Below are 27,087 nucleotides of genomic sequence, written 5' to 3' on the forward strand. Positions count from 1 at the left end.
GAACAGAAAAGAACAATTAATGAAAGTGGAATAACAAAGATGAAATTATGATCTGGATGTGTGTGTGTGTGTGTGTGTGTGTGTGTGTGTGTGTGTGTGTGTGTTCCTCCGCAGCAAACAAATGCAGGCACAACAGGACGTGTTTTCTTTCACTCCCGAAACTCAGTTAAGGAGGAGGAGGAGGAGGAGGAGGAGGAATGCAGCACACGAAACACAGGGCGGGTGTGGGCACTGGTTCTCTGCAACACATCTCCGGCACATGGATGGGTCGCTGTGTGTGTGTGTGTGTGTGTGTGTGTGTGTGTGTACCTGCACCGGCAGTGTGTGGCTGCGGCGGGACAGCGCGGCGTCTCTCAGCTGGGTGGGTGGGGTCCGCGCCATCTGGCTCGCCGCCCAGTTGACGAGGGCAGCGCGGGCTACGTCCCGCTCGCTGGTGCGCCGCTGGTTGGGGCGTGTCACAGAGTAGTAGTAGTTCCTGACACCGCGGCCCCGCACGTGGCGAGCCGCCCCCCGCCCCTCCGCCACGTACTGCGTTACGTCCTCCTCCAGGGACAGCGACCAGCGGCGCTGCGTCCCCGAGTGGGCGGCGGGCGTGGTGAGGTGCTCGTGGCGGAGGCGGGCGTGGCCGCGCTGGGGGAAGGTGGTGTTGGTGGTGGTCGCCGGGCTGAGGGTAGAGAGGCGCTAATGTGTGGGTGCTGGTGAGGGTGGCAGCCCAAGACGTCACGGTGCGCGCCGCGGGGTCCTCCACCATCATCACGGACGTGAGGGAGCGCGCGCGGTGCATCAGGTGGGTCATCTTTGGGGCCTCCTGGCCGCGTGTGGTGAGGCGCGTGGCCCGTGGAAGGGGAGCGCACGGGAGGCGGCAGCTTCGAGGAGGTTCCGAATCAGTTCTTCTGAGTTCTTCTTCTGCAGTGGTGTTGTTCAGGTGGCAAGACGTGGCCACCATTGCATTACCCATGTGCAATCACTAATCCACAGCGTATCTTGCATATTCACCCTGCAAAGTCACGAAATGCTCTGAATGTGACAATTTCCAGCATTCTGAACGAGATTTGCGTAATATTTCACTTCATTTCACGATCATTTCGCTGCTCAAACACAATAAATATTTAGAAATTATCAATGCCCAAATATTTATCCAGATTTTGTCAAAGTTCCTCGACACACGGAAGAGATATTGGCAAAATTTATTTCCGCAAAGCGAAGTCCCCCTCTAAAAACTGGAAGGGGTGGGTTGGGTCCCTTTGGGTTTGGTGGGGAGGGGGGTAAATGAGGAGATGGGGAGGAGTCAGAGGACGGGGAGGTAATGGGGAGGTGATTTGGGGGGGGTAAAACCGTTAAATGCATTACATCACGAGAAATATATCTTTTTGTATAGATTCCTTAGCAATAAAAGCATTTCTATCTTTGTGTTGCCAAATTATTGTGCAACGATTAAATGTGTATGTAATTATATCTACCAGTCTGTGGAAAACCTTGTTTCTGGTTATAAATTGTAAATGTTGTAGTATTAGCGACGATATCAAGGCATACACTGTGTTGCGTTAGGTTTGGACCGTTTGCATCTTGTTTAGTTTACCAATATACAAAACAAATGGAGTCAATGTTTGCAAAAGTTTTGCAATACAGAAACAGAATAAATCAACAGAAAAACACAGGTTTGCCTAATATATCTATTCAAAGCTACATTGTCTATCAGTGGCCTCTGAACCTAAATTTTGAACGAAAAACAAGGATTTTGCTGATTTTCGTAATATTTTAACACAGTTTGGTGTGTTTATATAAAAGACAAATAATATCTCACCGCGGTACATCAAGTCTACTGCCTCAAACGAATACATCTTGTTTATTGCATTATTTTGTATGTAACTAGATCAAAATCTCAAGAAAATAAACACTATATACTAATCTATTTGTACCAAAACATTTACATTGAACGATGAAATAAGAAAACTCACTGGTACGAAAACATTCACTTAGAGTTGAGAGAAAACCATGTGACGTCAAGAACAATAGATGACAGAATGCACAGTATAAGAGGATCCAAGTATTTATAGAGCACTCTTATAAGATATCTGAAACTTTTTACTATAAATTGAAAATCCTTATTTTGGCTGTTTACTAAAGATATCTCTATTTCATCATTATTTCCTGGATAATAGCATATTTTGTCTTTGGAAATTTAAATGTTGAATAGGAGAAAAGAATGGTCTAGCAGTAATATAAGAGGATCAAAGAGAGCACCCCCACGAGATGCCACGAAGGTCACAAGTTTATGAGCATACCACAGAGGGTTTTCACAGAGGGTGCGAGGATATAGATGAAAAATTAAAGTAATATATATTTTTGCACGCGTATGCTATCTATTGTGACGAGAGAGAGAAAAAAAATATCAGGGAAATATATAATAAACAAATAAACGAATAAATAAATAAATATACAAATAAGCATAATTGAATAAATATTATAAATTCAATTACGAAAAACAATCCATTATGATAATCGAGATATGACAAAATGTATATTTCCAGAAACAAGATTATGAAAAACTATGGAATTTCACAGCAATACTTAGAGATAACGATATCTAAAGATTATACATGGAGAGATACTGAAGATACAAACTTAATATAACCTACACACCAAGAAATTATGGCTACCAATTAGATATATTAGATAAAATAGAGATACTGAGAGACAAGTCCAGGGTGACAAAAAGAGATGGAGGGATTTAAACTATGGAGGAATATTGAGATAGTGGGAAATAAAATTATGACGAGACAGACAGAGAGAGAGAGAGAGAGAGAGAGAGAGAGAGAGAGAGAGAGAGAGAGAGAGAGAGAGAGAGAGAGAGAGAGAGAGAGAGAGAGAGAGAGAGAGAGACCCATTCATTCTTCACCTGTCAACATCTGGGGAGGGGACCATAAATGTCCCCAGGTCTGTCTGCCTTTCTGTCGACGACCCTAAGTGTCTTGACACCCCCTCAACTTTTTCTTCATTAACTTGTGCAACATTCGCGGTCTAAGATCTAATTTTCAATCTGTACAACACCACCTCTCCTCTTCTAAACCTCATCTTCTTTTCCTCACATAAACTCGGGTGTCTGAGGCAACTGACAGTAGCTACTGTTTTTGTTTTGTAATGCAGTTTAGTACAGAGCAGAAATTCGTGTTACCAAATGGTCCAGCGTCTTATTTTAACTTTTATAAATTTCTAGAGATCTATTTAGGTTTTCAGGGGTATTTTCGTGACTCTAGGAAAAAAAGAATCCAGCTCTACGTGTTTCTTATGTAATTCAACTTATTACACAAGAGGAATCCGTGTTATCATATCTTCCCGCGTCTTATCTGAACTTTTATCATGTTCTGGTCTGTTATTTAGGTTTTCAAAGGCATTTTCATGACTAGCACAAAAATCCATCTATTCTTGTTTGTTCTGTAATTTTTATATAACAGAAGAGAAACTCGTATCCTCAAACGATCTGGCGTCTTATCTTTCTTAATTTTTATCAGGTTCTAGTAGAAATTATGTACGTTTTTATGTTTCTGGGTAAAAAAGAAAACATCTATCTTCCCTGTTTATTCTGTAATTCATTTAACTACAGCAGAACAAGAACAACATGCTAAAACATTCCGGTTGCGTTGCGAGAAGTTTTGTGGAGCAGAGTTGTGAAATATTGTCTGCTGCTGAATTACTGACGTGTCCTTAAGCTTCACCTATATTGTAATAGCACGTTTTTCTTGATTTCTGTCCTGGTGTTCTAGAGTGTATGGTGTCTTATATAGGGAACAGTGAGAAAGGACCTTCACTCCTCTCCCTGTGTCTTATATAGGGAGCAGTGAGAAAGGACCTTCACTCCTCTCCCTGTGGTTCAGTGGCTGATGTCTCTTCTTATTTTTTTTCTTCTCCCTCGTCACTCGGTCAAGGAAACAGAGTCGCCCCCTTTAAAAGATAAAATCCCTCTGTAACCTGGCTTTGGTCTGTATGACATCAAATCGCTCCACTCCCTCCCTTATCCACTCTTTAAATTCCCTTATACTCTTTACCCAATCTTAATAACCCTAGGAACACTTCAGCAATATAATATCTTAAGAGTCTTCTGTGGAATCAACTCAGACAGGTTTGAATTACTTGAATCGCGCTGACACACCTTCTCCTCACACTCCGTCTCTTAAACGTCCTTTAAATTCCCCTATACTCTTTACCCAAGCTTATTAACCCCACAGATACTTTCTTACTACAATATCTTAAGTCTAATACGTAATCATATCAGAGGCTGGAATTGTTTGAATTTCGCGCGAAAACATCCGCTCTTCAAACCATCTAAATTGTGTTATACTCCTTATCCAAGCCTACTAACCCTAGGAACACTTCAGAACTACAATATCTTAATAGTATAGTGCGGAATCATGCCTTTACACGCTTCAGTTACGCTCTAATAAACTCCTTTCAATAGCGAGAAAATATGAGCTGCCAAGTGAATGGCATCTACCATCACCATGACAACGGGTCGTGAATAGCCAATCCCAGCCCGCCATTTCATCCGGGACCTCAAGATGACCACACTGATACAATATAGTTTAATTTCCAGCCAAGATCAGAGTTAACCGAGACATATATGGTGGATAAAAAGCTCTTAAAAATATGGGTGTTCCGAGGAAAGTATACCACTAGGGAATGTGGGTTACATTAGTAATGGAGGAATATTTTGACAGCAGACGAAACTAAAGGTACAGTTACTAGTTAGTGTTTTTGTGTGTTTGTTTATGTGTGTGTCGTGGAGGAGTGATCTGTGCCTGTCCATTTGGCTGTATGATGAACCAGGCGTGAGTATTCAGTATTTGACCAAACACACGCACGCAGAGACTGTCCCTTTAAACCTTCGTCCCTTTAAACCGTACCCAAATAAACGCTTTCGATTCGCGTAGGCAGACCAGGCTAGCTCTCTCTGACGGGGCCATGTGACGTATTTTTAGTCATATGGTCCTAGTGAGAGTAACCCGCCGGCTAGGGAGTCTAGGAGTGTTAACTGGTTATTTAACAGAGTAGAAGATGAGAGAGAGACTGGGATGTGTGATGGATGAGTGACAGGGAGAAGAAGGGTGTAATCTGTTTGACGTAAGGGTGACAGGCTGTGTGCGTCCGTGTGTACATGTATGTGGGTGGGTGTGGGTGACTTGGTGTGTGTGGTGGGTCAGTGTCCGTATGTATGTGTGTATTACCCTTGTGAGACCCGCTCTGTGTGTATGTGTGTGTGTGTGTGTGTATAGGGAGGGAGACACGTGAGTAAAGAAGGGAGGATGGGGGTCAGGAAAGAGGAGGAGGAAGAGGGCTGACTGGGTGGAGCTCTTAAAGATAGTATTCAGAAATTACGTGTTTTCTTGACGGCTTCGCTGAGTCACTGTGTTAGGGAAGAGGAAGAGGAGGAGGATGAGGATATAGAAGTGATGTAAGCATAGGTAGGTTTTAAGTTAGTGTCGGTAAGGTTTAGGTGAGGTTAGTTAAGAATAGGTGATGTTAGGTTAGGCCACGTAAGTTGAAGTGTGTTAGATTGTAAGGTTAAGTAAGGTTTGGCTGTGTAAAAGATGAGGTGAGGTTAGGTTAAGATAGTGTGTTAGGTTAGGTAAGTTAAGGATAGGTTAGACTAGCATAGTTTAGGTTATATTAGATGAATTTACATTAACTTGCATAGGTTAGATTAGATTAGATTAAAGTAAGATTTGGATGACATAGGTTACGTTAGATCATGTTAAGTTATAGCAGATTAATTAGGTTAGTTAAGGTAATTGAGTTAGCAAAGGTTGCATTAGGTTAAACTAGCATAAGTGAAGAAGTTAAGTTAGATTAGGTGAGGAATGAGTAGGTTAGATGAGAGGAGGTGAGGTTAAGTTAGATTAGGTGAAGTGTAGTTGGAAAATGTCATAGGAAAAAATTGTAGTTAATATTGGATGCAAAATATCAAAGTAAGATTAGCTAAAGAATTTTTAACGTTGGGAATAGTAATCCATATATATATATATATATATATATATATATATATATATATATATATATATATATATATATATATATATATATATATATATATGGGAGTATATTTTTTGTAACTGTGAATGATAAGATTCCACTTTTCAGTGTTGCCACGGTGACGGTGGTGGTGGGCATGATACAGATGCGGGAGCTGGAGTTTGTGCCCAATGGAGACATGCAGCTGGGCAAATTCTGTTGCTCATTGCTCAGACTGGAGTTTACATGTATACCTCCTTCACCATCATTGGTGGACACTTCACCATGAGTGTTAGTGAAATGTGCTGTGTTTGTTAGTTTATTTGTATATCAGAAAAATTTAAGACCAGTTAGTTGTCTAGACTTTAAGTCTTAAAATGAGAAAATAAATCTACATATTTTTTTAAAAGCAAACAGTTAAGGCATTGTAAAGTAAAAGTCAAAATATATTTTGGTTATTATTTTTTTTTGCAATCAACAACTTTCATGTATAATGAAATAAATACATTCATCAAACTTAATATCATATTTAATAACAGCTAGAGGTACCAATTTGCAGATGTCTATGGAAAATTTGTATGATAATCTTGTGGCCAACAAAAAAGGATACAATGAATGATGACTTATTATTGTAAGAAATCTTTCAGAGTTGTTGTTGTGTACTTCCACATTCCATGGAGACAGGTTTTTCCTTCACTTTTCAGCATTTAAAAAGTGATAATTTCAACTGGATGCTTGAGCTGTCACGGTGCTGCTGCTGTTGTCTGCCATCATCCCCCTGACACAGACCACCCTGCAGACCACCTTCATCCTGGGTGCCACACGTCACTGCTGCTACAACTCAGAGCAACTGGAGCGCATACATAAAACACACACACACACACACACACACACACACACAGAAATTATATTAGAAATTATTAGAAATTAGATAAGTTACCACTCACGAGCCTACGCGACGCCATGTATGTGAGCAACGCATGTTTTTAAGCATCTGGAGCAAAGTGGTTAAAGGAAAACTTTTTGACTTGAAATGTAATTAGATTCATCAGTTATTTTTCTGGCTGACATTGTTTTTGGAAGGTGGCACTTAAAAGATATGTGAATGCTGTATCTAGATATAAACAAACATTCACAAATACTCATTCCATTATGTGTCTGTCATTAGGCCCTCAAATAAACAACAAATTAAGTGAAAAGTTACTATCTCCCTTCCTGTGATTAGTGTTTTCTGGCTTAAGTTTTGTTTATTACTCCTTGTTTGTGTTATTAGGTGTGTCATTAATTATTTGTCTTATTTCTCGTAGTTTAATGGATTTTTTAGCACTTTAATTATTAGAGTTCCTCACCAGTCATTTTATTCGAGAGAGAGAGAGAGAGAGAGAGAGAGAGAGAGAGAGAGAGAGAGAGTCTAAATGAATGATAAAAAATAATAATCAGTTACAGTATTTTATTTATAAACAAGAACAATTCATGATAATAATAATAATAATAATAATAATAATAATAATAATAATAATAATAATAATATTTAAATACAAGGAGGAAAATGTGTAATAATAATAATAATAATAATAATAATAATAATAATAATAATAATAATAACAATAACTGCTTTTATCTTACTCACACAGATAAATAGTTTTATAAATAGTTTATTGACCATAAACATTGTGTACATACACACAAAATTAAATAGAACAGATAAAAATTTCAAAATGTAGTCAGTGACACACAGAAGACTGGTGACAAAACCTACTAAAGCCCATTAAATGATTGGGTGTCTCAAGTTTCCACATCATCAGTGGAACACTGCTTCTGAGCACTCAGGGATGGACAAGCTTTTCATGGCTTGTGTGAATGGAGACAAGACGTGTAGGGGATTTATTTGTTCTGTTTTTTCTTGTCCTACTCTCTCTTCCTCCCTCTTGACTCTTCCTTTGCTTCATCCTACTCTTTCTCTTGCTCATTCTTTCTCTCTCTCTCTCTCTCTCTGGACTTTTCAGACATAGCTCCTTATGATTTTTTGGCAATCCCAAACCTGTTGACAGTATCCTTATCTGAGAGCCACAGCAGCATTAAGAGTGGAGAGAGAGAGAGAAGAGAAGACACACAGAATGGATGAATAGAGATGCTGTGGTTTGTAAAAATATGGTGTAAGGTCTGTTGGCTTTGGTGGGAATGGTTTTCCAATCATTCCTCTCTTGCACAACCATTTTGCTTCATAAACAGGCATCTCTCTTTCATCTTCCCACCAAACACTGTTATTCCACCTTATATTTATGTATTTGCATGCTTATCTTCTCAAATTGTTCCCCTTCCATTCTCTCCGCATGTCCGACTCTCTCCTTTCTGTGGTTGATCACTCACTCTGCTGTTCCTCCACATTCATGACTATATATGATGCACATGTGCTTTATAATCAATCAAATGTTTCACGTAGATGATGTTTTCCTTCACACACAGTTCCCCCTCCTCCCTGTTTCATTCATTGCCATTTTGCTCTCTCTCTCTCTCTCTCTCTCTCTCTCTCTCTCTCTCTCTCTCTCTCTCTCTCTCTCTCTCTCTCTCTCTCTCTCTCTCTCTCTCTCTCTCTCTCTCTCTCTCTCTCTCTCTCTCTCTCTCTCTCTCTCTCTCTCTCTCTCTCTCTCTCTCTCTCTCTCTCTCTCTGTGTGTGTGTGTGTGTGTGTGTGTGTGTGTGTGTGTGTGTGTGTGTGTAAGAGCTCAGAGCTCATGGTGACTGATCTTTGGGTAGGACTGAGGCCAATGACACCACACACCGGGGCAGCAAAGTCACATCACCTCGGGTTACATCCTGTACCTACACATTAAGAGGGCTACACATTAAGAGGCTTGTCCATCTGCCTCACCGTGCCCGGGATTCGAACCTGGGCCTGTCTTATGACAATTATTGATGAATGAAGGTAAAGGATGCGTGTCTATTACTTCTCTTTGTGTGTGTGTGTGTGTGTGTGTGTGTGTGTGTATGTGTGTGTGTGTGTGTGTGTGTGTGTGTGTGTGTGTACATAACACACACACATACACACACACTTAAAAAAGTAGTAATGACATGCACATCCATTACCTTCATTTGTCAATAATTATCATAAGGCAACCTTCTCAGCTGCATCAGCGCACACACACACACACACACACACACACACACACACACACACACACACACACACACACACACACACACACACACACACACAAACATAACTGACTGTCTTCAGCCTCTCTCTCACTGCCGCAATGTTGCATCTCTAGCTGTCTTCTACCGCTATTTTCATGCTAACTGCTCTTCTGATCTTGCTAACTGCATGCCTCCCCTCCTTCCACGGCCTCGCTGCACAAGATTTTCTTCTTTCTCTCACCCCTATTCTGTCCACTTCTCTAATGCAAGAGTTAACAAGTATTCTCAATCATTCATCCCTTTCTCTGGTAAACTCTGGAACTCCCTGCCTGCTTCTGTATTTCCACCTTCCTATGACTTGAATTCCTTCAAGAGGGAGGTTTCAAGACACTTATTCATCAACTTTTGACCACTGCTTTGACCCTTTTATGGGACTGCCATTTCAGTGGGCATATTTTTTTATTGGATTTTTGTTGCCCTTGGCCAGTGTCACTCATACATAAAACACACACACACACACACACACACACACACACACAGAAATTATATTAGAAATTATTAGAAATTAGATAAGTTACCACTCACGAGCCTACGCGACGCCATGTATGTGAGCAACGCATGTTTTTAAGCATCTGGAGCAAAGTGGTTAAAGGAAAACTTTTTGACTTGAAATGTAATTAGATTCATCAGTTATTTTTCTGGCTGACATTGTTTTTGGAAGGTGGCACTTAAAAGATATGTGAATGCTGTATCTAGATATAAACAAACATTCACAAATACTCATTCCATTATGTGTCTGTCATTAGGCCCTCAAATAAACAACAAATTAAGTGAAAAGTTACTATCTCCCTTCCTGGCTTGCGCTCCAGTTGCTCTGAGTTGTAGCAGCAGTGACGTGTGGCACCCAGGATGAAGGTGGTCTGCAGGGTGGTCTGTGTCAGGGGGATGATGGCAGACAACAGCAGCAGCACCGTGACAGCTCAAGCATCCTGTTGAAATAATCACAAAATCACTAATCACATTAAGTACATTAAACACTCCTGTTAACTAATAAATGAGGGATAGATTTCTCTGGAAGGTTACATTACACTACTTCCCTGGCATTTGAAAACATTTTGCTCTACATGAACTCATATGGAAGCTTTACTGCAACATTAAATCTCAGCTAGATGCCAGATGGTGTAGCCTCCATCACAGAGCAAGGTAATGATATGAAGGCTTAGTACTTTGGTCAACACCTGAATAAGAACCGTTTGAGATGCAGCAGAGATCACTAACCTGCCAGCAATTGAATAAGAAGTGTGTGAGATGCAGCAGAGATCACTAACCTGCCAGCAATTGAATAAGAAGTGTGTGAGATGCAGCAGAAATCACTAATCTGCCATGACATGAATAAGAAGTGTGTGAGATGCAAAAGAGAGCACTAACCTGCAGAGTGGTTTTGCTTCATTTCCTCTCATTCATGATGGAGGCTGGCAAGGTCTAACTCGCGTTCTCGAGCTTGTTGCTTCATCACTCCTCACTGCAACTGGTAGATGGTGATGTAGTCACCTGAAGAAGGATAAAATTCTTCATTAAAAGACCAAGGAAATGGCATACAGTAAACAGTAAACACTTCCTCCACTTCACTTTTACAGATGATTCAAATGAGCAAAAAACATGCACACACCGATGGACTCTGTCTCCTCATGCACTACAGCATGCTCAAGCTGCTACTTCCTGTCACTCAGCTCAGCCACCTCCTTCATGCTGCAAGTTAACCTGCTCTCCAGGACCCTGTGAGCCTCCTGCAGTTGTTGCAGCTTCTGTTAAAGCTCAGTTCCTCCCAATCCTGTTGTTTCTCCTGATAAAACAATAAGTTTGTTTCTCTCAACTTTTCTTAATACAGCCTCAATAAACAAATCCAATAACAATGCTTTTATTTTGTTATTAATTCAAAAAATTGAGCAACAGTGAGGAAAAATTATTTGCTTTATTATTAGAGAATATAAACTTTCTTACCTTTTGGTTCAGTTATGACATCTTCAGACAACTTTTCATGAGCAAGAGATTCTCCCAGCAGTTTGTTATACTTATCCCTCTCACAGTCTAGCTGAACCTGAAGACTGCTGCACTCACTCTCCAACCTGCTAACCTCAGATGTCAGTGTAGCCACTTGACCCAGCAATTTCCCTTGGTATCTGTACCTGGAGGTGAAAAATTGATGCAACAGAGGGCCAGCCAAGAATGACCAATGGAAGTAATTAGACGTAATGTAAGAAGTGGGTATAAGACTAAGGGAAATAGAAGGGCAATGGAGAGAGGGTTAGATGCACCAGAAATGTCTGTGGAGCCAGGAAAAATTTAAACTTGTAACAGAGATAACTAAGAGCAACTGTGAATGAATAAATGTGATGTAGCCTCATCCCATGACTGGGAAAATGCAAAAGCAGCACCTCAGACACCAGGACCATGATGACTGGCAGCTCCCAAAATTAGCTGCTGGCTTTTGTACTCCTAGTCACCACAGGAGGCTCATCCACAGCTAATCCTATCAGCTGATCATCTTGGGTGAAGTAATTGTTTATCAGTCTGGCTGTTGAGTCCTGATGCAGAGATGTGTGTGTGTGTGTGTGTGTGTGTGTGTGTGTGTGTGTGTGTGTGTGTGCACTTTGGAAATCCTCCCTCCAAGGAGAATGTCAGTTTGATATACAAATATATATTCATGTGGATGGTAGCTCACATTTAGCTTCTGAGTTCTCACATGAAGACGTGCCATCCTTGTCTTTTTCCTCTGAGGGAGTGACTTTATACTCTGTGATAAGTGCATGCAGCTCACTATTCTGTCTTGTGATGTTTTTTATTTCTATCTGTGAAAGACACAAGAAGGCAGTAAGTTAACTTGTTTAACATGCCACATCATTTTATATATATTATGCCAAGTTTAAACAGGAAAGCCTCACCAGAAGCATCAACTAAAGACCAAAGTGATTAACAAATCTTTCACTTTACCACCCTTAATGACAAAAGCTGCTGATGTAGCATCCCATCCATATCCTGCATTTTTACACCTTCATGATTCCAACACTGCATCATTTGTTCATGTCTTAAAGACACGGTCATGACAGAGTAGTCCTCACACTCCTGTCAGTGCTCTTCTGCATACACTTGAGCCTTGCACACTCCAAGCATTCCTTCCACTCATCCTTCCACATCTAAAGCACCATAGTACTCTCCACCCATTTTTAAGGAAACTGTCTCCATGCATAAACAAACACACAACCTCACGTACTCCATGTATTGTTTTCAGTAATGATTAATCTTACAAAGTAAACCAAACTAATATACAAAGACACTTGTGGTACCTTTGAAAGTTTGAGCTTATCTTCTAGTTGTTTAATCAGCTCTGTCAACGTGATATTTTCTTGAGCAAGGTGGTCGTGGCTCAGGCCATTCTCTTCAAAGTGGCTGTGGTTGTGGACCGTCACCAGCTGACCACTAAGGGACTCTGTCTTCTCCCACAACACAGTGATCTCGCGCTCTTTCTGCAACGCCTTTTGCCTGGTGAACAGCGTGGCAAGTGCACATACATTAGAACAGTATGTGACCAATGACGTCTCCATTCTACATTGCCATGACAAGAATACAGGGCTTTACTGAACATAAACCAAGGACGCCTCCATTCTACATTGCCATGACAAGAATACGGGGCTTTACTGAACATAAACCAAGGACGCCTCCATTCTACATTGCCTTCCTTCTTATCTTTCTCCTTTCCTTCTCCATCTTCCTCCTCCTCCTCCTCCTCCTCCTCCTCTCCTTCCTCTTTCTTTCCACCTTCCTCCTCCTCTTGTGACTCTTCACTCTCTTCCTCCTCGTCCTCCTCCTCCCCTGTGCTTCCCTCCTCTGAAAGAAAAGACTTGTTTAAAAAGCAAGCAAATATAGTAGTAATAGTAAAAAAAAAGTCAAGTAAATGAAAGTTTATACACATATGAAATTAGTGAAAATTTGACACCAAACATTCTCTATCTGTAACATTACATCAGAATGACGAGAACACAAGATATGAAAAGTGAAAGGGAATGATGTATATAACAAAGAAAAACACTGTATAATGACATATGACAGGAAAATAATCTTGTATACTTGAGTCCCTTAAATACTTGCTTCCTTGTATATTAACTCCCAAAATGCTCATTCCTTGTACTCTCATTTTCAAAACACCTCTTCCTTATATATTGTCACTCAAACACTCCTTTCTTGTACACTTATTCCCAAATCATTCCTGTCTTCCTGTATTCTCATTCTCCAAACACTCCTGCCTCTGCACACCCAGTTCCTCAAAACATTTCTTCATTGTTTACTCATTCCCCAAACACACCAACTTTCTTGTATACTTAGCTCTCAAAAGATGCATTTTTAAACATCCATAACTCCTTTTATTTTCATTCCCCAAACACTCCTGGCTGTGCACACTCCAGCACGTTAACACCACACACACATTCACACTCTTAATATCATCTGTCAGCCCCTAGTGGAAAGGGACAATCTTGTGGCCCACCATACTACACCTCAGGAGGTCAGACACAGCATTCAGTTAACAAAAAATCACATTAACACCCACTCCCCACAGAACATAGTAACACAAAATCAGATTAACACTCACCCCAACGTCACATTCACAAGACAAGTTCTCATCCCACAGCCGTAAACTGTTTGCGGCCACCTACGAGGACCTTGCCAAGAAGATGCTTGCCTACACAACCCCAACGGACACAGCTCTGTACCGGCGCATCCCGGCTAACACGACAGGCCTCGCCAGCATCCTCTTCTTCATCGAGCGACTCCAGAGGTGCTACATACCCACGGGGGAGAAGCCTGTTAGCATGGGAGTTGCTGCTGGCTGGTACATGTTGTCAGCTCTCCTACAACAAGGTGAGGACCTGTTGAGGTGTAAGACTGGTCAGTTCAAGTGTTGGAGCATTTAGTGTTTGGTAAGATGGCTGGTACATGTTGCCAGCCCTCCTACAGCAGGGTGAGGACCTGTTGGGGTATGAGACTAAGTTGAATGCAAGGGTAGTGGTGTTTAATGTTTGATAAGATGGGAATACAGAAAGACAGTTATTAAAGGATAGATTTAAAACTGGGAAACTTTACATGATACCTGGTGTATTTTCATAATTGAGCTGATATTAACTTGAATTAGTTCTGGCATGAGCAATATAAGCAAATGGTGTTAATATGACTGATATGGATATCAAGTAATGTATTTAATTTTATCAGTAGTTCTCTTCATATGATGATATCAACAGTTTTCTTAGTAAGATATGAGATATAAATCTTTTAGAAATGATGAGAAAAACTCTTAAATTGCATTTTCATCTCTGAAACATTTTAAAATGGTCTTTTCTACATTTTTAAATTTAAAAAGATGTGTTACTTTCAAAGATTTTAAATTGCCTTTGCATCATCTTCCATGTCTTAAAATTGCCTTTTCATGGCATCTTTCCCTCCTCCTCTTCCTCCTGCAGGCTCCAACACCTACCCAATCAGCACTGCAGCACGGGTAATCTACTGGGTTGGCTACAGTGTGTCCCTCATTGTGTACACATCATACTCTGCCACACTGGTCTCACATCTTGCTGTGGAGCAGCCTGCACCTCTGCCATTCAGCAACCTGCGGGACCTGTCTAGGCAGTCAGGCTGGGATGCTGGATGCAACAACAATGACCTCTTCCAAGTGACAGCCTCGGTGGGTCCTTGGCTTCTTGCTGTGTGAACTGATATACCATCCAGTGGTTGAGAGTTGAGGAGAGAGAGAGAGAGAGAGAGAGAGAGAGAGAGAGAGAGAGAGAGAGAGAGAGAGAGAGAGAGAGAGAGAGAGAGAGAGAGAGAGAGAGAGAGAGAGACAGAGAGAGAGAGAGAGAGAGAGAGAGAGAGAGAGAGAGAGAGAGAGAGAGAGAGAGAGAGAGAGAGAGAGAATTTTTGTTCAGTGCCAGATTTAGGAGTCCACAAAAAGACCAGCTGCCCAGGAGCCTCCACAATCTGGGGTCTCCACAATCTGAGGAGTCTCCCACATAAATATTCTGTAAGTGAAAGAAACTTAAATTAATCAAACACTAGTTTTCTATGAACTAAATATTTTTTTTATTACTATCAAAATAACCACTTGTTTCATTTACACTAAATAAATATGTTCCTTTCACTATAATATATTATATGTATTAAAAACTGCATGGAATACAGATACAAAAATATTAATATAAATATTTCAGGTAGATGGCCTCCACACTCAGGCTGCTCACAGGCCTCCACAGACACAAATCCAGCCCTTGATTTGTAAATTAATTATTTTATTTAATTATTTATTTTTTCTTTGTAAGAGGAGCACTGCCTTAGGGAGGGAGAGAGAGAAAGAGAATAATAAAAAAAAAAAAAAAAAAAAAAAACCGATGCCATTTCTTTAAGAAATGGCATCTGTAATAATAATCTGTTATATGCCATAATAAATTATGGCATATAACATAAAATGTTATATGCCATTTGATAACAGTTTTCTATAGATCTAAGTGTAACTCAGTAAGTTTGTAACACAATCTCCCTTTCCTAAATCCAAATTGCTTTATTATCACTGGGAGAGGCTGGGATGGACTGGGAGAGGCTGGAATGCACTGAGAGAGGCTGGGATGGACTGGGAGAAGCTAGGATGCACTGGGAGAGGCTGGGATGGACTGGGAGAGGCTGGAATGCACTGAGAGAGGCTGGGATGGACTGGGAGAGGCTGAAATGCACTGGGAGAGGCTGGGATGGACTGGGAGAGTCTAGGATGCACTGGGAGAGGCTGGGATGGACTGGGAGAGGCTGGGATGGACTGGGAGAGGCTGGAATGCACTGAGAGAGGCTGGGATGGACTGGGAGAGGCTGGGATGGACTGGGAGAGGCTGGAATGCACTGAGAGAGGCTGGGATGGACTGGGAGAGGCTAGGATACACTGGGAGAGGCTGGGATGAAAAGGCTGGGGCTGGGGCTGAGGCTGGGGGAAAAGGTCAAGAATGTTGGGTGTATCTCCAAGACAGTCAGGAATACGAGTAGGGTGTTGCACCAATTGCTCTAGGTCATGGAGGATAGCAAAGTTGTAGGCTAGTTCACCAGGATGGTCAGTGAAGGGAGAGGAAAGCCAAAGCTGGTGGTGAACATTGAAGTCTCCAAGAATGGAGATCTCTGCAAAAGGGAAGAGGGTCAGAATGTGCTCCACTTTGGAAGTTAAGTAGTTAAAGAATTTCTTATAATCAGAGGAGTTAGGTGAGAGGTATACAGCACAGATAAATTTAGTATGAGAGTGACTCTGTAGTCGTAGCCAGATGGTGGAAAACTCAGAAGATTCAAGAGCGTGGGCACGAGAGCAGGTTAAATCATTGTGCACATAAATGCAGCATCCAGCTTTGGACTGAAAATGAGGATAGAGAAAGTAAGAGGGAACAGAAAAGGAGCTACTGTCAGTTGCCTCAGACACCTGAGTTTCAGTGAGGAAAAGAAGATGAGGTTTAGAAGAGGAGAGGTGGTGTTCTACAGATTGAAAATTAGATCTTTGACTGCGAATGTTGCAGAAGTTAATGAAGAAAAAGTTGAGGGGGGTGTCAAGACACTTAGGGTCTTTGACAGAAAGGCAGTCTGACCTGGGGACATTTATGGTCCCCTCCCCAGATGGGGACTACGAGGCTGGTGTAGGAGTCGCCACGATGATTTTAAAATTTTTGAGTGAAGGGTGTGTGTGTTATTAGGTGCTTGTAGTTTTGTGTGGAGGAAGAGAGTTGTCTTTAGAGGGCAGGCTATGACTGCCCCCTTGTGTTGTGAGACACAAAGGGAAACGTTCAGCGAGGTCACAGCTGGGTTTAATGATAAGTTCACAGCACCCCCTGAACAGTGCTTTAGACCTCACTGGTAGTAATTATCATTTAGGCAGATGTCTACTGCCTCCTCATATATATATATATATATATATATATATATATACCCAGCCAACATTGGATAATGGGAGGCATGTGGGTGTTTTGTGGGCTACTTTATGGGTCCCATGTGGGCTACCCACATTACTGTAAAACACAGGTTGTTCTTGGAGATTTAAACTTTTTGTATTTATAAATATTGATTCACATGACAGTAAAGATTCATTTTACTAACATGCCAGTTTCTCTTAAACCAAGCAATTTACGTGTAATCTTATCTTACAAATGGCTTGAGGCATTCTCTAACCCTCTTGGAAAGTCGACAGATATAAGTAATACTGCTAATTTTCATTGAAATATTAAAAGAAAATTAAATAAATAAATAAATAAATAAAATAAATAAATAAATAAATAAATAAAAATCTTTTGGTTCAGTGATGTTCCTCATTTTTTGTCCAAGGTTCTAACCATACCTAAACTAACTTAACCACACCAAAACTAACCTAACCATACCTGCTGTAACCTAACCATACCTAAACTAACTTGACCACACCAAAACTAACCTAACCATACCTGCTGTAATCTAACCATACCTAAACTAACTTAACCACATCCAAACCTAACCACACCCAAACTAACCTAACTGTACTTGGTGTAATCTAACCATACCCAAAACTAACCTAACTACACCCAACCATATCAAACCTAACCTAACCATACCTAAACTCAAGGCAAGGTATGGCGTGTCTAGCCAGTGGTAGCCATAATTATTTCCTATTTTCATCAATAAGAAAAGGCATTGAATTCAATTTAAAAAAAAACGTTTCAATTATTGTTAAAGGTTTGTAGAAAAGAATATATCAAGAGCTAGTGTTATTTCATAAGATAGGTAATGAAATACTGGCACATTAATAAAAGTGATATCAAGCCTCAATATACTGACATACGGTAATAACAGTGTAGTACCATCACAATCACCAGCACCACCACCTTACCATTTATATCACTAGACAACCACCTCTACACCGTACGTAATGTACTTTCCACATATAATGCATACCTTTGGGCAAATTGGTGTCAGCGGAGCATTGAATGAATGCCTCTTGGCACTTGCTGGGAGACTGGATGCCTTGGTAATCTGCAGGGATCACCACTTTTTAACACAGGCTAACTTCTTACTTTACACGTTATGGAAGGCATCAAGTATGGCTTCAAGCATTTTAAAGTATTCACAACATTGTCGAGTGCAATTTAAGATACCTTACTTCTGAACTGGTGTGAACCGCCAACGTACTGTTTACAGCACCCGCTGGGTTAAAACGTATGTTCACTTTTTAAATCTCTGGATTAAAGTATATTGCATTTTCAAGTTCAAAAATTAAAAATATTATTGCATAAAAATAATGCACTTTTTTTCTCTTTCCACAAGTTACCTCCAACAGATTATTAAAGGTAGGTGGAAAATTTATTTAGAGCATGATGAACCCAGCCGTTAGCAGGAAGGCGGCACAACAACGTCAGCGGCGCACCTACAGAGTGAGAAGAGATATTTTCGCTGAGTACGACGATGCTGAGTTACTGAAAAGATTCAGATTGGACCGTGCTGGTATTGTTGCAGTGACTGATATAGTGAGAGACAAGCTGCAAAGTAAAACTGAAAGAAATACAGCCTTGACCCCTGAGATGGTGGCCATCACATTACGATATTTAGCCACAGGAAAAATGCAACAGTGCAGTTGTGATGATTTTGGAACAACGCAGCCCACTATCAGCCGTGCAATATCACAGACAATTGATGCACTGGCTGACCCAGAAGTAATCTGCCAGTTCGTGGCTTTCCCTCACACCCAGCGTGAAGTGCAGCAAAAACAGGCAGAGTTCATGCAAGTAACTCAGTTTCCCGGTGTTGTGGGAGTGATTGATGGCACTCATATAAGAATTGTGTCTCCTCATGTCGATGAACATGTATATGTGAACAGGAAACGCTATCACAGCATAAATGTGCAAGTAGTATTTGATGCTCACTATAAGATTCTTGACATTGTGGCAAGGTGGCCTGGCTCAGTCAACGATGCAAGAATACTAGATAAGTCAGCACTCAAACTGATGTTTGAGGAACAACATGTACCTGCAGGATGCTACCTTCCCGGGGACAGTGGCTATCCCTGTAAGCAGTGGCTCCTCACTCCTTACCTTCGCCCTCAAACTGTTGCACAAGCTAATTATAACAGGTGGGTTTATTTGTAAATAGTGTTCTGTTAGGTTTAGATATGCTTTGAACTAATCTAGTAGCTTTCTCCCCAGGGCCGCCCTCCCGCGTGTGCCCGCAGCCCCTACACGAACCGGTCCCTGCCCCCCTTTGGGCACGCTCTCCTCCAACGGCTAAGTCCCCGGGGCGTGGCCGCCCAAACTAACCCCCCTCCTCCCAACAGTTCCAGTACCTTACGATGCAGCCGAGGGGACTGACGCCACCACCACCACTGCCACCACCGCCACAACAAGGGTTATTCGAGTGGGGATCATGCTTCAGGTGTTGCCCCAAGATGCCTCAGCCCCGCAGCCCCACTTCCCCATGATAGTGCAGGCAGGGAATGTCATACAGGTGAGAGAGAGAGAGAGAGAGAGAGAGAGAGAGAAAGTTTTTTACATACAGAAAGGAGAGACAGAGATAGAAAATCAATCTTACTACTACTACGACTACTTCTGAGCACCTCCTTCCTCTCAGGTTGTTCCAGCTGACAACACGCAGGTATTAGGGGCAGAAGTCCGTTGGAGTTGGTCGGGTCATGCAAGTGGTCGGAGTCCCAGGCTTTCCCCCGACCCCAGCCCCAGACCCCTGCCCCAGCCACCCCTCTCCCTGTGACCCCTGCCCAGTCATCCCTCACCCCCTCCTGCCCCCCTGCGGTGCTGCCAGCGGGGGTGATGGGAGGTGGAGGTGGGCCACACACACCTGGGGTTAGCTGTGGCTTGGCTTATCTCCCTCCTCAGCAGGTGAGAGGAGAGAGAGAGTGTATATACATCTGTTGTTATTGTATTTATTTGTCTATATTTTCCTTACAGAGTGATTGATTGATTAAATGATATATATTGGTGTTAATATATACAGACAGACTGGTATATAGACATTCTGATATGTGATGGCCAGTCCATGGAGCACAAGGTCCTTTGTGGACTAATGAATATTTTACACTAAGGTTTAAGACCAGTGTTTTATTCAGCTATCATGAAAAAAAAAAGAAAAAGACAGTACATAATTATTTAGTAAGTAATTCATAACTTTAACCCAATCAAATTATAGATACATGCAAAAAAGAATTATATCAATAACAAAAGTAAATAATAATAATAATAATAATAATAACTATTACAAATTACAAACAATTACATATGTTTATAATAGTAGAGCTGATTACAATTTGAAAACTAATAAATACAATGAATAATTACTTGTTAAGTGTTGTTTTATCAGTAATTTAAAGGAATGTAATGGTTTGTTTTTAACTGTGTCCGAGAGCCGGGTCCAGTGCTTGGTTCCTCGTGAGACGACACTCTGTTGGGCACGGGAGGTTCAGCAGAAGGGTGTCCTCAAGTTACCTGTCTGTCTTAACTGAATATCATGAGCCCGTGTCTCTTGTGTTTGTATTAAGAGCTTTGTATACAAACGCCAAGGTCTGGAATACAGTAATGTCTCCAGTTTCTAGGAGTTTAAGATCCACTGCTATGTTCGGACTTGTTACTGTTTGTCTTATTCCACATTAGCTTTTTTGGGGCAAGAAATAATTTATGAGTGTAGGTTGCACTAGGAGAAAGAGAGAGAGAGAGAGAGAGAGAGAGAGAGAGAGAATGTTTTAGATATTATTATTATTATTATTATTATTATTATTATTATTATTATTATTATTATTATTATTATTATTATTATTATTACTGCTACATATTTCTCTCTCTCTCTCTCTCTCTCTCTCTCTCTCTCTCTCTCTCTCTCTCTCTCTCTCTCTCTCTCTCTCTCTCTCTCTCTCTCTCTCTCTCTCTCTCTCTCTCTCTCTCTCTCTCTCTCTCTCTCTCTCTTACAATAATAGTTTTACCCTTCTCTCTCATCCTCTCTCCCACTTCCACTCACTCACTCTCTCCCTCCTTTTGCAGCAAATCCCGAGGATCAACGAGGACATGGTGGACCCAGAGATTGCAGCAGCAGCGAGAGAGAGAGAGAGAAGCAAGAGAGGAGGGAGAGGAAGGAGAGGAGGAGGAGAGAGAGGGAGGCCAGGAGGGAGGCACGTCAGAGAGAGAGGGAGAGGAAGAGGTTGATTCTGTTACAACAACAACTGCAACAACAACAACAGTTAGTCAGTGAGGAGGGGGAGGGGCCGTCCTCTGATGCTGAGGATGAGGTATTGTTCAGGGTAAGTAGTAGTAGTAGTAGTAGTAATGCATCATTTTTAAACTTTCCGAGATAATCTTATTTCAACAGGTAGAGATGAAAAAGTCTTCTAACTGACAAAAAAAAAAACATTATCTATTTATTTTGTTATGTAGGCCAGCCAGCCGTGGGGGGGACAAAACTTCAATAAAAGAGACTCTCTGAGGTGTGGCTCCCCAAAATAGAATTGCAAATGGTAGCCAGAATTTACATGAATACTGGAGGGTGCTGTCAGGCCAAACCAGCTCCCCATCTGTGCCTATGCAGTGTCTGGCCAGCCACTAGTGTGTTTTGGGGGCTCAGACCAGCAGATTCCCACTGTTTATTCACTGTTGTGTGTTGATGCAGTGTCTGGCCAGCCACTTGTGTGTTTTGGGGGCTCAGACCAGCAGATTCCCACTGTTTATTCACTGTTTGTGTTGACGCAGTGTCTGGCCAGCCACTTGTGTGTTTTGGGGGCTCAGACCAGCAGATTCCCCACTGTTTATTCACTGTTTGTGTTGATTTAGTGTTTGGCCAGCCACTTGTGTGTTTTGGGGGCTCAGACCAGCAGATTCCCACTGTTTATTCACTGTTTGTGTTCATCTAGTGTTTGGCCAGCCACTTGTGTGTATGTAGGGGACTCAGACCAGCAGATTCCCACTGTTTATCCACTGTTTGTGTTGATGCAGTGTTTGGCCAGCCACTTGTGTGTTTTGGGGGCTCAGACCAGCAGATTCCTACTATTTATCCACTGTTTGTGTTGATCTAGTGTTTGGCCAGCCACTTGTGTTTATGTAGGGGATTCAGACCAGCAGATTCCCACTGTTTATCCACTGTTTGTGTTGATCTAGTGTTTGGCCAGCCAGTTGTGTGTTTTGGGGGCTCAGACCAGCAGATTCCCACTGTTTATTCACTGTTTGTGTTGATTTAGTGTTTGGCCAGCCACTTGTGTGTTTTGGGGGCTCAGACCAGCAGATTCCCACTGTTTATTCACTGTTTGTGTTGATCTAGTGTTTTGGCCAGCCACTTGTGTGTATGTAGGGGACTCAGACCAGCAGATTCCCACTGTTTATCCACTGTTTGTGTTGATGCAGTGTTTTGGCCAGCCACTTGTGTGTTTTGGGGGCTCAGACCAGCAGATTCCTACTATTTATCCACTGTTTGTGTTGATCTAGTGTTTGGCCAGCCACTTGTGTTTATGTAGGGGATTCAGACCAGCAGATTCCCACTGTTTATCCACTGTTTGTGTTGATCTAGTGTTTGGCCAGCCAGTTGTGTGTTTTGGGGGCTCAGACCAGCAGATTCCCACTGTTTATTCACTGTTTGTGTTGATCTAGTGTTTGGCCAGCCACTTGTGTGTTTTGGGGGCTCAGACCAGCAGATTCTCACTGTTTATTCACTGTTTGTGTTGATCTAGTGTTTGGCCAGCCACTTGTGTGTATGTAGGGGACTCAGACCAGCAGATTCCCACTGTTTATCCATTGTTTGTGTTGATGCAGTGTTTAGCCAGCCACTTGTGTGTATGTAGGGGACTCAGACCAGCAGATTCCCACTGTTTATCCACTGTTTGTGTTGATGCAGTGTTTGGCCAGCCACTTGTGTGTATGTAGGGGACTCAGACCAGCAGATTCCCACTGTTTATTCACTGTTTGTGTTGATGCAGTATTTGGCCAGCCACTTGTGTGTATGTAGCGGACTCAGACCAGCAGATTCCCACTGTTTATCCACTGTTTGTGTTGATGCAGTGTTTGGCCAGCCACTTGTGTGTTTTTGGGGGCTCAGACCAGCAGATTCCTACTATTTATCCACTGTTTGTGTTGATGCAGTGTTTGGCCAGCCACTTGTGTGTATGTAGGGGACTCAGACCAGCAGATTCCCACTGTTTATTCACTGTTTGTGTTGATGCAGTATTTGGCCAGCCACTTGTGTGTATGTAGCGGACTCAGACCAGCAGATTCCCACTGTTTATCCACTGTTTGTGTTGATGCAGTGTTTGGCCAGCCACTTGTGTGTTTTGGGGGCTCAGACCAGCAGATTCCTACTATTTATCCACTGTTTGTGTTGATCTAGTGTTTGGCCAGCCACTTGTGTTTATGTAGGGGATTCAGACCAGCAGATTCCCACTGTTTATCCACTGTTTGTGTTGATCTAGTGTTTGGCCAGCCAGTTGTGTGTTTTGGGGGCTCAGACCAGCAGATTCCCACTGTTTATTCACTGTTTGTGTTGATTTAGTGTTTGGCCAGCCACTTGTGTGTTTTGGGGGCTCAGACCAGCAGATTCCCACTGTTTATTCACTGTTTGTGTTGATCTAGTGTTTGGCCAGCCACTTGTGTGTATGTAGGGGACTCAGACCAGCAGATTCCCACTGTTTATCCACTGTTTGTGTTGATGCAGTGTTTGGCCAGCCACTTGTGTGTTTTGGGGGCTCAGACCAGCAGATTCCTACTATTTATCCACTGTTTGTGTTGATCTAGTGTTTGGCCAGCCACTTGTGTTTATGTAGGGGATTCAGACCAGCAGATTCCCACTGTTTATCCACTGTTTGTGTTGATCTAGTGTTTGGCCAGCCAGTTGTGTGTTTTGGGGGCTCAGACCAGCAGATTCCCACTGTTTATTCACTGTTTGTGTTGATCTAGTGTTTGGCCAGCCACTTGTGTGTTTTGGGGGCTCAGACCAGCAGATTCTCACTGTTTATTCACTGTTTGTGTTGATCTAGTGTTTGGCCAGCCACTTGTGTGTATGTAGGGGACTCAGACCAGCAGATTCCCACTGTTTATCCATTGTTTGTGTTGATGCAGTGTTTAGCCAGCCACTTGTGTGTATGTAGGGGACTCAGACCAGCAGATTCCCACTGTTTATCCACTGTTTGTGTTGATGCAGTGTTTGGCCAGCCACTTGTGTGTATGTAGGGGACTCAGACCAGCAGATTCCCACTGTTTATTCACTGTTTGTGTTGATGCAGTATTTGGCCAGCCACTTGTGTGTATGTAGCGGACTCAGACCAGCAGATTCCCACTGTTTATCCACTGTTTGTGTTGATGCAGTGTTTGGTCAGCCACTTGTGTGTTTTGGGGGCTCAGACCAGCAGATTCCTACTATTTATCCACTGTTTGTGTTGATCTAGTGTTTGGCCAGCCACTTGTGTTTATGTAGGGGATTCAGACCAGCAGATTCCCACTGTTTATCCACTGTTTGTGTTGATCTAGTGTTTGGCCAGCCAGTTGTGTGTTTTGGGGGCTCAGACCAGCAGATTCCCACTGTTTATTCACTGTTTGTGTTGATCTAGTGTTTGGCCAGCCACTTGTGTGTTTTGGGGGCTCAGACCAGCAGATTCTCACTGTTTATTCACTGTTTGTGTTGATCTAGTGTTTGGCCAGCCACTTGTGTGTATGTAGGGGACTCAGACCAGCAGATTCCCACTGTTTATCCATTGTTTGTGTTGATGCAGTGTTTAGCCAGCCACTTGTGTGTATGTAGGGGACTCAGACCAGCAGATTCCCACTGTTTATCCACTGTTTGTGTTGATGCAGTGTTTGGCCAGCCACTTGTGTGTATGTAGGGGACTCAGACCAGCAGATTCCCACTGTTTATTCACTGTTTGTGTTGATGCAGTATTTGGCCAGCCACTTGTGTGTATGTAGCGGACTCAGACCAGCAGATTCCCACTGTTTATCCACTGTTTGTGTTGATGCAGTGTTTGGCCAGCCACTTGTGTGTTTTGGGGGCTCAGACCAGCAGATTCCTACTATTTATCCACTGTTTGTGTTGATCTAGTGTTTGGCCAGCCACTTGTGTTTATGTAGGGGACTCAGACCAGCAGATTCCCACTGTTTATCCACTGTTTGTGTTGATCTAGTGTTTGGCCAGCCATTTGTGTGTTTTGGGGGCTCAGACCAGCAGATTCCCACTGTTTATTCACTGTTTGTGTTGATCTAGTGTTTGGCCAGCCACTAGTGTGTTTTGGGGGCTCAGACCAGCAGATTCTCACTGTTTATTCACTGTTTGTGTTGATCTAGTGTTTGGCCAGCCACTTGTGTGTATGTAGGGGACTCAGACCAGCAGATTCCCACTGTTTATTCACTGTTTGTGTTGATGCAGTATTTGGCCAGCCACTTGTGTGTATGTAGCGGACTCAGACCAGCAGATTCCCACTGTTTATCCACTGTTTGTGTTGATGCAGTGTTTGGCCAGCCACTTGTGTGTTTTGGGGGCTCAGACCAGCAGATTCCTACTATTTATCCACTGTTTGTGTTGATCTAGTGTTTGGCCAGCCACTAGTGTGTTTTGGGGGCTCAGACCAGCAGATTCTCACTGTTTATTCACTGTTTGTGTTGATCTAGTGTTTGGCCAGCCACTTGTGTGTATGTAGGGGACTCAGACCAGCAGATTCCCACTGTTTATTCACTGTTTGTGTTGATCTAGTGTTTGGCCAGCCACTTGTGTGTATGTAGGGGACTCAGACCAGCAGATTCCCACTGTTTATCCATTGTTTGTGTTGATGCAGTGTTTGGCCAGCCACTTGTGTGTATGTAGGGGACTCAGACCAGCAGATTCCCACTGTTTATCCACTGTTTGTGTTGATGCAGTGTTTGGCCAGCCACTTGTGTGTATGTAGGGGACTCAGACCAGCAGATTCCCACTGTTTATTCACTGTTTGTGTTGATGCAGTGTTTGGCCAGCCACTTGTGTGTATGTAGGGGACTCAGACCAGCAGATTCCCACTGTTTATCCACTGTTTGTGTTGATGCAGTGTTTGGCCAACCACTTGTGTGTTTTGGGGGCTCAGACCAGCAGATTCCTACTATTTATCCACTGTTTGAGTTGATCTAGTGTTTGGCCAGCCACTTGTGTTTATGTAGGGGACTCAGACCAGCAGATTCCCACTGTTTATCCACTGTTTGTGTTGATCTAGTGTTTGGCTAGCCACTTGTGTGTTTTGGGGGCTCAGACCAGCAGATTCCCACTGTTTATTCACTGTTTGTGTTGATCTAATGTTTGGCCAGCCACTAGTGTGTTTTGGGGGCTCAGACCAGCAGATTCTCACTGTTTATTCACTGTTTGTGTTGATGCAGTGTTTGGCCAGCCACTTGTGTGTATGTAGGGGACTCAGACCAGCAGATTCCCACTGTTTATCCATTGTTTGTGTTGATGCAGTGTTTGGCCAGCCACTTGTGTGTATGTAGGGGACTGAGACAAGTTTATTTAATGTTCAGTGACCCATTTGCAGGCACAGGGGTGTTGAGGAGCTGGGTGTGCAGGAGACAGACAATTACAAAGGTTTACAGTTCAAATGCTACATGTATCTTCAAAATACAGATAATAAGTAGATAAATATTGAAATTAATATAAAATACCATTCTTTATTTAACACTTAACCAAACTTAACCAACATACACACACACGCTAACTCAGACAGTTCCCTAACTACCTTACCATCCCGCAGGAGGCCATGTCGGAGGTGCCGGTGGTGGGGTCGCCAGTTCCGGAGTACGAGGTGGAGGAGGAAAAGGAAGAGGAGGACGAGGAGGAGGCACGGATAAGGAAGAAGAAAAGATTATTACCTGTTGCCCTCCCTCCAGCTGATAAGGGGATATTAAGGAGCCCTTCCTACAGGTGTGTCT

At 42.4% G+C, this 27,087-nt stretch overlaps 3 protein-coding genes across 11 annotated transcripts; 2 read left to right on the top strand and 1 right to left on the bottom strand.

Annotated features, from left to right (window-relative positions):
• Positions 1–466: 466 nt before the first annotated feature.
• Positions 467–15,054, top strand: LOC135088817 (glutamate receptor-like). 5 transcript variants are annotated; one of them, XM_063983880.1, is made up of 5 exons: positions 467–787; positions 6,136–6,297; positions 10,780–10,920; positions 13,827–14,056; positions 14,653–15,054. In XM_063983880.1, exons 3-5 carry the CDS (start codon positions 10,802–10,804, stop codon positions 14,898–14,900), a joined length of 597 nt encoding a protein of 198 aa, XP_063839950.1. In that variant the 5' UTR covers positions 467–787; positions 6,136–6,297; positions 10,780–10,801; the 3' UTR covers positions 14,901–15,054. The 5 variants fall into 5 exon arrangements, 4 of the variants coding, with proteins under 4 accessions (XP_063839950.1, XP_063839949.1, XP_063839948.1 ...); XM_063983879.1 differs by lacking the exon at positions 467–787 and adding an exon at positions 4,549–4,730; XM_063983878.1 differs by lacking the exon at positions 467–787 and adding an exon at positions 4,730–4,826.
• LOC135088821 (uncharacterized) lies at positions 6,452–18,355 on the bottom strand. 5 transcript variants are annotated; one of them, XM_063983887.1, is made up of 7 exons: positions 13,788–13,927; positions 12,487–13,027; positions 11,865–11,991; positions 11,144–11,328; positions 10,812–10,985; positions 10,571–10,693; positions 6,452–6,856 (listed from the first exon to the last, which is right to left on the bottom strand). In XM_063983887.1, exons 2-4 carry the CDS (start codon positions 12,742–12,744, stop codon positions 11,285–11,287), a joined length of 429 nt encoding a protein of 142 aa, XP_063839957.1. In that variant the 5' UTR covers positions 12,745–13,027; positions 13,788–13,927; the 3' UTR covers positions 6,452–6,856; positions 10,571–10,693; positions 10,812–10,985; positions 11,144–11,284. The 5 variants fall into 5 exon arrangements, 2 of the variants coding, with proteins under 2 accessions (XP_063839957.1, XP_063839958.1); XM_063983888.1 differs by lacking the exon at positions 6,452–6,856 and adding an exon at positions 7,443–10,131; XR_010261143.1 differs by lacking the exons at positions 10,571–10,693; positions 10,812–10,985; positions 11,144–11,328; positions 11,865–11,991 and adding exons at positions 14,667–15,207; positions 18,128–18,355 and having other exon boundaries at positions 13,788–14,064.
• Positions 18,356–18,405: 50 nt separating this feature from the next.
• On the top strand, positions 18,406–19,758 carry LOC135088813 (putative nuclease HARBI1). Its single transcript, XM_063983874.1, has 2 exons — positions 18,406–19,298; positions 19,500–19,758. Exons 1-2 carry the CDS (start codon positions 18,544–18,546, stop codon positions 19,531–19,533), a joined length of 789 nt encoding a protein of 262 aa, XP_063839944.1. The 5' UTR covers positions 18,406–18,543; the 3' UTR covers positions 19,534–19,758.
• Positions 19,759–27,087: the final 7,329 nt, after the last annotated feature.

Source organism: Scylla paramamosain, chromosome 31 (genome assembly GCF_035594125.1).
Source record: "Scylla paramamosain isolate STU-SP2022 chromosome 31, ASM3559412v1, whole genome shotgun sequence".
In the NCBI taxonomy this organism is placed as follows: Eukaryota; Metazoa; Arthropoda; class Malacostraca; order Decapoda; family Portunidae; genus Scylla; species Scylla paramamosain.

What these genes read in the sequence shown, in the direction of transcription:
- LOC135088817 (XM_063983880.1), top strand. Translation starts at nt 10,802, where the DNA reads ATGCACACACCGATGGACTCTGTCTCCTCATGCACTACAGCATGCTCA. An exon ending in AACCTGCTCTCCAGGACCCT is followed by an intron (nt 10,921 to 13,826) that starts GTGAGCCTCCTG and finishes CTCATCCCACAG; the next exon opens with CCGTAAACTGTTTGCGGCCA. An exon ending in GTCAGCTCTCCTACAACAAG is followed by an intron (nt 14,057 to 14,652) that starts GTGAGGACCTGT and finishes TTCCTCCTGCAG; the next exon opens with GCTCCAACACCTACCCAATC.
- LOC135088821 (XM_063983887.1), bottom strand. Translation starts at nt 12,744, where the DNA reads ATGGAGACGTCATTGGTCACATACTGTTCTAATGTATGTGCACTTGCC. An exon ending in ATAAGCTCAAACTTTCAAAG is followed by an intron (nt 11,992 to 12,486) that starts GTACCACAAGTG and finishes TGTCTTTCACAG; the next exon opens with ATAGAAATAAAAAACATCAC. An exon ending in TGAGAACTCAGAAGCTAAAT is followed by an intron (nt 11,329 to 11,864) that starts GTGAGCTACCAT and finishes TTTCACCTCCAG; the next exon opens with GTACAGATACCAAGGGAAAT.
- LOC135088813 (XM_063983874.1), top strand. Translation starts at nt 18,544, where the DNA reads ATGATGAACCCAGCCGTTAGCAGGAAGGCGGCACAACAACGTCAGCGG. An exon ending in GCACAAGCTAATTATAACAG is followed by an intron (nt 19,299 to 19,499) that starts GTGGGTTTATTT and finishes TCCTCCCAACAG; the next exon opens with TTCCAGTACCTTACGATGCA.